Genomic DNA, 12,357 nt, shown 5'->3' on the forward strand with positions numbered 1-12,357 from the left:
ATTGTGAATTTTATGTGCCCTTTACTCAAGTATACATATGCATTATTTGGCTGAAGAACAGTATCAGCATCACAAAATTCAGAAAAACATGACTTTCAATTTATGAGTGTGTTGAGGTTCACATACTGTTTTGGAAAGTGTGAACTGGGTAGCTTTGCCTTGAAATGCAAACTGAATTGAATTTCTACACTTTCCCAATTCTTTAGTAAAGGCTTCCTTGAAATAGCAGCACTTCTGATTTCTTAACCGTTCCTTAATATAGCCTCAGAACTGTTTTGTCAGTTCCGGTCTTCAACCTCATATTTATTTTGTCTATTCAAAATGTAAGCACCATGAATGGGTTGGTTCAGACAGAAGGGTAGAGTCACTCAGTGGAGCGGTATTATGAGGAATCTGAAACTTGTTCTGCCAGGAAGCTGAATAATATTTCTGTGCTTTTATCATCTTATAGAAGGTAATTTTATATTATGTACATGCATGGTTAATTGCCAGTGGGATGAGGAATCAGTTCTTGTATTTCTGGTATTGTTTGTTATATGCCAATCGTGATTGCAGGGTTAAGCAAATTAAAAGTTTGCTGTTTGCTGTGGTTGTCCTGTCACTTAGTGAGTAAAGGTGTTTGCACAGAAGCATTCCTGAATGTCTTCAGTATCTTCCTGGGTTAAAGAAAAGTTTGAACCAGCTGACTACAATGACCGCTCCCCACATCAAATGGGGGGGCGCCTTTTGCATGGCCATGTGCAGCCCCCTGGAGCCCAGTGCGGTTCCTGGTAGTACGGGCCGGCTTCGCCCTCCCCAGGCTGGATACCTGGAGGTCTCCACCTACCTCAGCCAATCGCCCAATCCTGCCTGGGGAGGCGTTGCCAGGGGATCAGCCAGGTAGGGGGAGGGACCACCCTGCCCACACAACAGAAGGTGAATCTTACCTGCGAAGCATCAGTTGGCTCCAGAGCCAGCCCAATCCCCACACATTCTGGATAACCCTGATGTCTCCCAGATCCCCGGCTGGGGACTGGGAAGGATAAACGCCCAATACCTGAGCCAAGGTCTCCCTAAATCTGAAGCTTAATAAAGTTGTGGCCAATTTTAATCCCATAGCACACTGTCGAGTCATTATTCCGCTAGGGGGTTGCCTGGGGTTGGGGGGACTCTGCCTGTCCGCACAAAGCTTTCAAGCAAGAATTCTCTTTGACTCAAAGAGGGATTTTTGCATTGTTTGTGCTTTAAATTAATTACCCATTTAGCTCTTTGTAAGTGCTGCCTTATTTCGAATATGTGCACCTAAGCACCATAGGACTCAAACAGGTTGAAGTTACACACTCGGAGAAGATGTTTTATATGCAGGTTTTTCTTACATGTATGTGCCCATGGAAAGCTGTTATTGGTCATTGCTTTTCAGTGCATGTAGACCTGCTGTATGGGACGCGGGTGGCGCTGTGGGTTAAACCACAGAGCCTAGGACTTGCCGATCAGAAGGTCGGGGGTTCGAATCCCCGTGACAGGGTGAGCTCCTGTTGCTCGGTCCCTGCTTCTGCCAACGTAGCAGTTCAAAAGCACGTCAAAGTGCAAGTAGATAAATAGGTACCACTCTGGCGGGAAGGTAAACGGCGTTTACGTGCGCTGCTCTGGTTCGCCAGAAGCGGCTTAGTCATGCTGGCCACATGACCCGGAAGCTGTACGCCAGCTCCCTTGGCCAATAAAGCGAGATGAGCGCCGCAATCCCAGAGTCGGCCACGACTAGACCTAATGGTCAAGGGTCCCTTTACCTTTACCTAGACCTGCTGTACATATGTGAAAGCCACATATATAATCGTCACATGAAAAATTACTCATGGATTTCACAAATTAACTTCACAGAGAAAAGTGGAGATTAATGGGGAAAGTTTGCATGCCATAAGACAATTATTTTGAGATGTATAAAATGTAAAGTTAATATACAAAGACTAGTTAGTCTGCTTATAAAGACATGGAATAGGTTTTCTTCCCTCAGTGTAATGACATTATTTCTGCTAGCTTTTCCCAAGTATAAACAATTAGGACAGGACTGAGCTTGAACCAGTTACAGGGATGCACCAACATAAGAATTAGAAGCTGACAGTAAAATTGGTGTGTGTAGTGCAATTCAGTTAATAAAAACTTTCCACGTAATTCTGCTACTGATATTATCAAAAAGATACAACTGCAGCCCAATCCGATGCAAGTTAAATTGGAAGCAAGTCCGCTTACCTCCATGCATAGGACTGCAGCATTATGGTAAGTAAAAAAGGTTTTCTTCTGTGAATGTATATCTTGTATAGCAAAACTGAAATTAGCTGCTTTTTATTTATTCTAAGAAGTAATACTTAAAAAGAAAGAGAAATATGAGGTGGTTTTAGAATCTAAAAAAACAATACTTTTCAGAAATACCTTAAATGAATATTTAGATGAGAAGAAAATACGAAGATTTATATAAAGCATCACGTAGGGGGAAGGAGTTAATACCCATGATGGATTAATAGAAAATCAGCATTGTATCTCTATGTCACCCTGGGCTACACGACAATTTCTGCTTTTTTCTCTGGTTTATAGCTCATTAACTAATACTTGTGCCAACACAGTTTCTCCTTTTCAAGAACGTTTTTGAAAACTGGGTGGTCAGGTTATCTACACTGGCTGTTAATCAAGAGCTGTCAAGTGTACTTAAAACACAATGAAATAAATTATGATTTAAGTACATACAATACTGTATGCTGGATTTTTGCCATTATTTGTACAAGGCCTCTCGTTAGTTGATGACTTACACAAAAAGTAAACCAACTGTTTTAAATCCAAAAATTCTCTGTGTAGGAAAAAAGGTGATTAGGTTGGTTATTCCCAAACTGTACTTTTCCCCATTAAGTGTTGCTGCCTTCCAGAGCTGTAAAACAATAAGCCTACAACTGCTGATGCCAATAATATACAGTATTTAGAAGAACAGGAAAATTATTGCCAAACAGACCCTTTGCGACCCACTTGCAATACAGAAAAAAATTACAATCCACTGTTTCTGCAAACACTGGAATGTGGTCCTGTATTTTGAAATGAGAAAGGATATTAAGAATTATGGCCTTTCTTAGAGGTTAACAAAGCTCTATACTCTATAATGTTAAAACCAGAGGACAGCTAATGTAATACACTGTAGAAGCAATCTGGTTTAAAAATGCCACCCATTTATAAGAAACTGTACAAAACAATGGCAGGAACAACAAAGTTAGCAACACTACAAGAGAAGAGAAACAGCTAAACAAATAAATGTACACACTCTCAGTTTCTTATTGGGCACCATCATCAACAACAACTTTTCTGTAAAGTCACTTGTAAACTACTTCTAGACCTATTCAAACCTTATTCGCTTTAAAATTAACTTGAACTTGTCTCCTAGGTAATTTAGACAAGACACCATTCTTGCAATTAGCAACTGCATGAATACTTTCCAAAAAGTAAACAGACATGGGGCGGGCGGGGGGGGGGGGTTGAGCCAGATTAATGGGAGAGGTTTTTTTTTAACCATTTGCCCTCTAGATCTGATCTGGCCTCCCACACCTGCTATTTGCACTGCAAGTAAAACTCCTATTTATGCCAACTAATCTATCTAGCTCAGATAAGTTTTTTTGAGGAAAAACATGTTACTACATTTAATACTAATGCACAGGTGAGATGGCATTTGCAGATAAGAATTGGCAGGTGGGAAATGAGCGCTTAAACTGTCCTGCAATTCTGCCAATTCTCCCCTGCTCTCTCGTCCTCCAGTAGTTTTTCTGCAGTTTCGTCTAGCCAGTTCTGAGATTGGAAATAAATTCATATTGGGACTTGAAGACCTGGGGGAAAGGGGAGAACGACAGGGAAGAATAGGGAGGCAGAGGAAAGGCTGAGCACTACTTCCCACTTTCCAATTCTCCTTTGAAAGTGGCCACATGACTGCACTCCCTTAAGCATTCACCCAATAACAGAACGAAAAGATAGTGTCCTCTTAATACTATTGCGAAAATGAAAATTCAACTTCTTACAAAATGGAATGGAACACCCACTGCCCCCCCTCAAAGCCAACTTCTTTGGAACCCAGGGTCACAAACACTGATGCGAAAAAATTTACAGGCAATCTCCTGTTTATATACCTTGCTTATAATTTTCATTAAAGTGGCAGGAGCCAAATTAGTTATTCTGAAATACTGTATTCTGAATTTGTAAGAAATATGAACCCACTTTGAAAATGATTAAAGTCTTAATGCAGAGCCTTAGATTTAGAAGAAGGTGAGATTAAATTAGAACATACAAGATGTTATAATAGACTTTATTTCCAAGCTGCTGAAGCAGCCCAGTTCAATCACATAACCTGAAAATCAAATCAAATCGCCTGTGCAAACAATATACAAGAGAACACAAATCTTCAAAGACTGTCCAAGTGCATTTCCTTACCTTTGTTCTGCACAACAATCCTCTGAATGTGTAAAGAAAAAGCCCATCCCTTCTCTTCCTTTATTGAACCACCCCACCCACATTATGTATACAAACATTTGTTTGCCGTATTAGGCAGCAATGCTTGGAACTTAGAAGGAAACTGAGCGCTGGCAGGAGAACAGAGATGTCTTGGCTTTGACAATGCAGTTGGGTAAGTATGTTGGGTAAGTATGGGAGGGGTAAAACTGGAAGACAGGGGTTCTGGGTTGGACTTTCAAAGACTATGCAGGGTGTTGTCATTCCAAGAATGATGCTTGACAGCAATAGATTTTAAACCCTGCTAGGACTGAGTAGAATACTAGTGTCAGTATCCCTCATTAATTTAAGTAGCACAATGGTGGTGGTGGTGGGGCTGACAGAGGATAGTAAGGATACGGGGATACATGGAGTTATGGATGCAATTGCCATACGAGCTACTACAGAAAGTGCCTCTAATTCAGCTACATTCACACATGCTCTCCCTTAGATTCCTCCTGAGAGCATATTGGAGTTCTCTGCCTTTATTTTATTTTAAAAGTTCAAATAATCTAGGAATATTAAAAGGATAAAGAATTATTAATATTGAGGATAACAGCTAAGGCAACCAGCTATTTGTGCAACTAAGCTGCTGAGTTTCACTATAACAATCAGCTGCTTGGTGCTGTTTTTTAGGCCTATTCGCTTATGGGCCTTTAATCTGCAAATGGAAGTTGGGGGATGCTCTTTTCTCAGATTCCTCTGCAGCCCCTCAAAGATCTTAAAATTTCAGGAGGGCCTTCCAGAGCAGCCTGGAAGGTGGCTACAGGGTGAGGAAGAACCACCCCTTCATAGGGGCCTGCAACTAGGAAACTGTTTCTGCTTCACATAATGCTCACAACCTGGGAACTAAACAGTATGGGTCTATTTCTGATTTAGGGCCCCAATTTGGAATGCAAAAATAAAATGCACATTCTTCTTGACCAATTTGGACTAAAAACTTAAACAGCTCCATTTATTTTTGTGACTGCAAGAGAAACAAGGAAGTTTTAATTGTGCAAAATAATTATTTAAATCCATGCAAGACAATCTATATTTCAAGATTACATGAAAATAATCTTAACTGATGCTAGGATTGTCAAAAGAGGGAAAAACAGAAACATTACAATCACTGAGAACATCAGAATCTTCCCATTCCCTCTGAATTTCACAAAAAACTGTCATCAAATTTTAACTGTTACATTAAAAATACATATTGTTGACCAATATTACACGAAGCAAATTTTTTAATCTGCAGTACATATGAACATCAGAATGTTTTATTTTTGTACACAGCTCAAGGTCAATATTGAGCATCAGGATTATGGCAGATTACACTGAGATTTTCCTACTGTCATCTGTCAAGCATAGCAACTAATATTAATACAGACTATACATTAGACAAATAGGTCATAGGAAGATTCCAACATGATTTTCAAATTAAAAGTAATGTTTCTGCTACTTTGCAGCAACACATTTGAGAATATTGAATTTTGATTAAATTTAAACAATTACAAAGAAAGGAGCAGCAATATCTTGTATTTGAAAACAAAATATTGACCTTAATACGTCATACAAAATATTGACCGCATGATACTGGCCCATGTTTGCATATGCTCATAGATCCAGCAGTTTAAAACACGATTATGTAAATGTTTAAAGTGCCAGTTATATTTGTCTATGGTGAACTCTAAGCAGTAGTAATTTTAAACGTCAAGAAGCAATTTCGTTTCAGCTATAAAATACAGTAATAGCAAAAGAAAATCCTAGCTGGCATTGCAAAATAAATAAGAGTTATTTAAATTATTTCAGTACTACAAGATGCTAGAACTCATTTCCCAGTGGTCACAGAAAGTTCTGCAGTTGTACTTCTTTACTCTGTACAAGACTCAACTCCAGAATTCAAGGGTATAAATCAAGCATCATATTTATTCAAAATTGTCTGTCCTAAAAAGTGCAGAGTGATTAACAGAAAGTGACCTTTTGCAAACCTGGTTCATCAGCACTGAATGGACAAATGAGAGCAATCTTAGGAGGGGGTTAGGCATTGGAAGATCTCTACCAGAGGAACCATCCTAACCTTGCCCAGAATATTAAATCAAACTCATATTTGCTCCAAACCAAGTCCCTCAATTGTCTAATCGTACTAGTATTAGGCTACCAGGAGTATCATCCAAAATGTTGGCTAATACAGTGTTTCCCAACCGGTGTTCCGCGGCACACTACTGTGCCGTGAGACATCGGCTGGTGTGCCGTGGGAGGGAGGCGGGCGAGAGGCGGCGGCGGCGAGGATCCGGCGGGGGTGGGGGGAGCGGGGGCCGTCGCGCGCAACCGAACTCACTTGGCGCGCTGCCGGCTTGTCCTCCTTCAACCCGGGTCGGGCCAGGCCTGCTCACGTCCCCGGATCCCCTAGCAGCAGCCGCACGCTCTCCAAAAGCGCAACGCTGCGCGCAACCGCTCGGCCAGCTGGTGCTCTGCGACTCCGCCCTTTCCCCTCCCAGCGCCGGAGGGTTCGCGCGACCGCAGCTGTTCCCTTTCGCAGCGCGCGGGAAACAATTCCAGGCCGATTGCCTTGTGCCGAAAAGCACCGCCTCTCCTTCCAGCTCAGGCCCGGGCCGCCGGCTCCCCGAATGACGTCACGGGGGCGGGGCTTTAATGGTGGTGTGCCGCGAGATTTTTTTCCGGTAAACAGGTGTGCCGTTGCCCAAAAACGTTTGGGAAACACTGGGCTAATACACACATGCTTGCCTTGGGACAGCTAGAAAAGGGTTGTATATATTTGGTGGAGGTTGTCAGAAGAACTCCTCCCTCTTCTCCTGAGTAATAAGCCCTCTCTGCTACAGTATTCTGCTTGCCTTCTCCAGCAAAGAGTAGGCATACAGGCTTTGTCACAACACTGCTGGACAGAGAGATGTCTGAAGGCTGAGCACCCTCACAACTGCTAGGTCCTTCAGCCAGCTGTCTCCAACGAAGCCAGCGAACAGGAACACTCTCCAGTGAAGATCATCAGCTGATATGCTGCAAGATCTTTCCACAGCAAAGCAGCAGTAACCACTAAGATCTTTAGTGTGCTAGCTCCATGGGACTGCTACTTCATTTCACTATTCACTGTTGTCAGTTTTTTAAACCATATAGTTAAACTTCAGCCAAACACAAGCCAACATTTATGTTCTTTTACTTGCAACCATGAGCTAAAGAAATGTGTTTTAAAATTGGGGGTGGGAAACTTTTAGCCCTCCAGATGTGACTGAACTACAACTCCCATCAGCCCCAGCAAGCAAGGGCAGGGACCAAGAATGATGGGAATTGTAGTTTAGCAGCATGGGAGGGGGGATTTGCCCATACAGTCGTACCTTGGTTGTTGAATGCTTTGGAAGCTGAATGTTTCGGTTTTGGAACATTGAAAATCCGGAAGTAAATGCAATGGAATTTGCCCACTGCCCATTGCACCTTGGTTTTCAAACTTTTCGGAAGTTGAACGGTCTTCTGGGATGGATTACATTCAACAACTGAGGTACCACTGTATCTGGTTTGGGGGGGGCATTCCATCTGATGCACAGTAACTAAATTATTCTACTCTAAGGGTGAGATCCAACTCAGTTATAGTCATAGTAGACCTGCTGGAATAAATGGATGCACTCTTAAGATTAATGTTGGATATCAGCCAATAGATGTGGGTCACTGTTAATTTTTTGTACAGCACATCCATTTAAGTGCATGTAGCAAACTGAAAAAGAAGAAGGTTCCATTCCCCAAAAGCTAACAATAAAAAATAGACAATAGAGGGGAGAGGAGGGAGAGTCAAGGATGGCAAGAGATTATGGTGAGCATTTAACTGTAACTATAACCTAAATGAATAACCCATTAATGAAAACGTTTATTAGACAACAATAGAACTAGAATCCAAAAGTATAAACTTTATTCTAATAAGACAGTTATTAAATGCATATATGGTTTTAACATACAATTTAAGACAGCACTGTCTCATAAATACTTGGTAGTGTTTATCTTCTGTTGCCTTAATGGCTTTTGTATTTTTATGTTGCAAGCCACCTAGAATTATTTATAAATAAAGCCCACATAATCAGTCTACCTCAGTCATATGCTACAACTATAAACGCATAGTTCATGTACATAACATCTCTTTACCACATCCAAACCTGCTATACAGTGGAAAATCTATTATCACAATCTGAATCAAATGACAGTCTGACAAGACTGTAAAGGGCTCATTAACACTGTACATATTGTCTTAAAACTTTCATCTAATGTACATGCTGTGGTAGGGAGGAGTTCAGTACTCATACTGTGTCACTTTAAACATTCATATATAGTAGGCTGCATTTGGTCAATGAAAATAAATGAAAACCTTTAATTCTCTCCACCATGGCAGTGATATTACTATTATTCTTATTCATTTATTCACTCTATACTATGTCCTTCCTCATGAAGGAGCCCAGCAAGGTGTCAAGACTATTTGCTTCTGGAGATAGTAATCAGTAAACCAGGGAGATTTACACATAGTTGAGATAGATGTGCATCCTATTCATAATGAACTTGATGGATATAGGGGTCTAAGTCACATGCAATAAACTAGGGTGAAAATCTGGACACAAAAGTAGTTGAGCTTTTTTTTTTTTTAAGGAAATTTCTGACATTTCCACCTGGCCACTGTTTCCGACTGCCATATTTATTCCAGCTATGTTCAGGGAATTCCAGATGTATGGCAGCCCTAAATAACCTGCAACCAATAGCCTGTGTTCCCAATGTCTGCAAAATACTTTGTTTCAAAAATAATTTTAAGCAGAAATGTGTCCAGTGCAATTCATAACAAGTTTACTCCACATTCTTCTTCTATTTTACACACAAGAGAAAATTTTCCAACTTATAGTAGCACCAGTACTACAAGCCAATCTGTGGCATGTTTCCTAAACAAACAATGTTTTTGTTTACATTGTTTAATAATCTAGGAAATCTTCCATCTTAATATTTGTCATACCTTAACAGGACTCATTGCTCAACAAAAACCAAGACAAGATGCCGAATGGCTTACAACTTCCTGTACAATAAATGGCCAAAGCCAGAAACAAAAATATATTTCTGTGAAGGAATTATTCCTTCATTTTAACCAACAAAAACACTTGATTCTAATTATGGTTTAGCGAAAATCCAGAATAAACATTTAAAACCCCATTTAAAGATATACAGCTGCTTATTCACCAGATGAAGCAACGTGGCGAGGTCTAATATACAGTTCATCTTATGTGCAGGTTCGGTTCCAAGGTTCCCACGTATGCATGTAGATCACATATAGTCAAACCTCTTCAGTTGCCCCGTGGCTAGTGGGTGAAGGGAAAGAGCACTCTCAGCACCAATGACCAAGTGGGCCTTTCCCAGCAAGAAAGGCAAAGAGCTTAAAAGCTCCTTTCGCACTGCTTGGTCTGCTTGGGCAACCTGGTTCAAAAAGAACTTTAAAATCCTCTGCCTTCCTTGAGACTTGGCTTGCACAATTTCAACCAGCCCACCTCTAACTGCGTATTGACACAAGTCAAATGCATGTGAAATGAGGGGCTACTGTATGCTAAAGTGAAGCAGTTTCATAGTACAGTATTTTGTGGGCTTGGTCAGGAGGTTTGTAATAGGACTAGGTTAACTCAGACTCTGGAATGTGATTACAAATAATTGCACAGTAATTAGTTTCTACAGAGAACCTCTGCATTTCCTGTATGTGAGAAAAGTTATTCCTAACAGAGATTCAAAATTATGTTACTTTACTAAAAGTTGTGTTATGTTGCTGTAGCACAGTCCCACGCATGTTTAGCAGGATGCAAGTTGCTGCTTTAAAGGGAGCTTATTCCCAGGAAAGCGTGTCTAGGATGGCAGCTATACTGTACTTCTTCAGTCAGAATTGCTTGGCAGGAGAGGAGCGGGGAAGTTGCTTTTATAGGAAATGAACTTTAAGGGCATCCATATGGAATATCAACTACTTCAGATTGCTCAACCTCAGAGATGTGCTTGCCAGTAATTATTAACTGCTGGAGTAATAGATTTATTTATTTTTAGAATATTTACATACTGCCCATCACAACTCACGACCCAAAGGCAGTTCACAAAAAATATATATACTGATATGAAAGACATCGCTTGCCCTGTCGGTCCCCACGAACTCCCTTTTTGCAAGTGACATCTGGAGGTCACCGCCTTCTGACTAGAATGCCTCATGGCAAATGCTTTGTTCCAAAATGAGAAAGTGCTTGAAATCGAAATCGGGTACAACTCTGATTTCTTTGGGAAAGAAGGAGGGGAAAGTAAGAGCTCGAAAGGAAATAAGGCAGTGGACTCGAATGACCCAGGGGGGGATCCAGTCTCATTCAACCCGCCCAGCACACACTCTTTTGCGGGCTGGGGAGAAAGGCGGCGAAGAAGTGTCCTGCCCGCACGGTTTGGCCGTGTTGTACCACCAGGAAATGCCACTTTCGCCCACAGCCGCGCGCACTCGCCCCCGCCAGTCCCAGCAGCAAGACAGCTGCTTCTGTCGCCCAGCGATGGGGCGCCGCGACAGAGAAGAGCTGGGACCGGCGGGGAAGGCCGGGGACGAGGGAAACGCGAAGAAGGGGCTGAGGCGCCCGAGCCGCAACCACCCGCCCGCGAAGGGCAGCAACTTCTTCAGCCGAGCCCAGAAGGAAGAAAGGGAGGAAGGAAGGAGAAGACGAGCCGCCGTTGCCGGCCTTCCTCGCGCCCTTTCCCTACCTGCGTGCGCCCGGCTGCTGGGGAGGAGCAGCTGCTGCTGCTGCTGTGCCCGCTGCCTCCTGCTCCTTGGACGGGCTCCTGGAGAAAAGTCGGGAGAAGCTGCTGTGCCAGGAGGAGCCGCTTCTCCTTCGGCTGCTCCCGCCGGACATCTTCCCCGGCACCGGCAGAAAACGAGGAGGGCTGCTGCTGCTGCCCTCTCCTTCCTCCTCCTTGTGCTTTGGCGGCTGCGAGAGGCGGCTGTTCCCCCTCGGTCCCTTCCCGCGCTCGCCGTAGCAGCAGCAGCAGTAGCAGCCCTCTTTCCCAAGTTTCTAGTCCGGTCCTCCAGCGGCAGGACGCGGGGAAAAGGAAGTATGCCGAGCAGCAGCCAGCCACTGATTTCTGCCCCCTGTGGAGGCGGGAAACGCTGCACGGCTCCCTCGGCCGCCCGGCCCTCGAGGAGGAGCCATGGCCGCCTCCAGAGCACGCCCCTTCTTCCACGGCCCGCCCTCTCTCTCCCCAGGCAGCCGGAGCATGGGCTCCTCTCGGCCCGGGGTTGGGCAGGACGTTCCCGGTGCTGCTGCTGCTGCTGCTGCTGCTGCTGCTGCAGCCGCCGCTCCCTCTCTCCCTTTTGCCAAGAACTTCAGGTCGGTCGAGTTACAGCCTCCCCTCAGCACAGAAAACAATGGTTACCACGAGGCACGTGGGTTTCTCGACGGCAGCGGGAATGGGAAGGCGACTTGCATTCCGCTCGGAGGCAAAGCGGGCGACCTCCCAAACAGCTCTGCCTCGCAGCCGCCAAACTGAAATGTTAAAAAAAACACCACCCAACTTTTCCTCACAGAGAGCCCGTCTTGTTGAAGCCTCTTGCCTTGCAGACAAGCAGGACATGAAAAGAGGAGGAGCCTTGTGGCACTTTAAAATCATTTTGGCACAGGTTTTTGGTGAACCTGCTCCGTCATTGAAAACACCTGCCCAAATATGCACCTGGATCCTACACAGGTTTTATATTTATATTATTGCATTTATATCCCCCTTTTTTGCTCAAGGAGCTCAACCTACATGGTTCTCTCCCTTCTGATTTAATCTTAACAACAGTTTGAGGTAGTTTAGGCTGAGAGATTGTGACTGGCCCAAGGTCACCCAGCCCCCAGGGGATTT

At 43.4% G+C, this 12,357-nt stretch overlaps 1 protein-coding gene across 1 annotated transcript in view; it reads right to left on the bottom strand.

The window, feature by feature from the left end:
* Positions 1–11,700, bottom strand: part of CRYBG3 (crystallin beta-gamma domain containing 3) — a 61,117-nt gene extending 49,417 nt beyond the window's left edge. Inside the window, exon 1 of the mRNA XM_083498486.1 lies at positions 11,221–11,700. Coding sequence (XP_083354612.1) covers positions 11,221–11,369 — 149 coding nt within the window. The 5' untranslated portion in view covers positions 11,370–11,700. The remainder of the gene's footprint in view (positions 1–11,220) is intronic.
* Between the last annotated feature and the right edge of the window lie 657 nt (positions 11,701–12,357).

This window comes from Podarcis liolepis (assembly GCF_965112155.1).
Source record: "Podarcis liolepis genome assembly, chromosome: 4".
Taxonomy (NCBI): domain Eukaryota; kingdom Metazoa; phylum Chordata; class Lepidosauria; order Squamata; family Lacertidae; genus Podarcis; species Podarcis liolepis.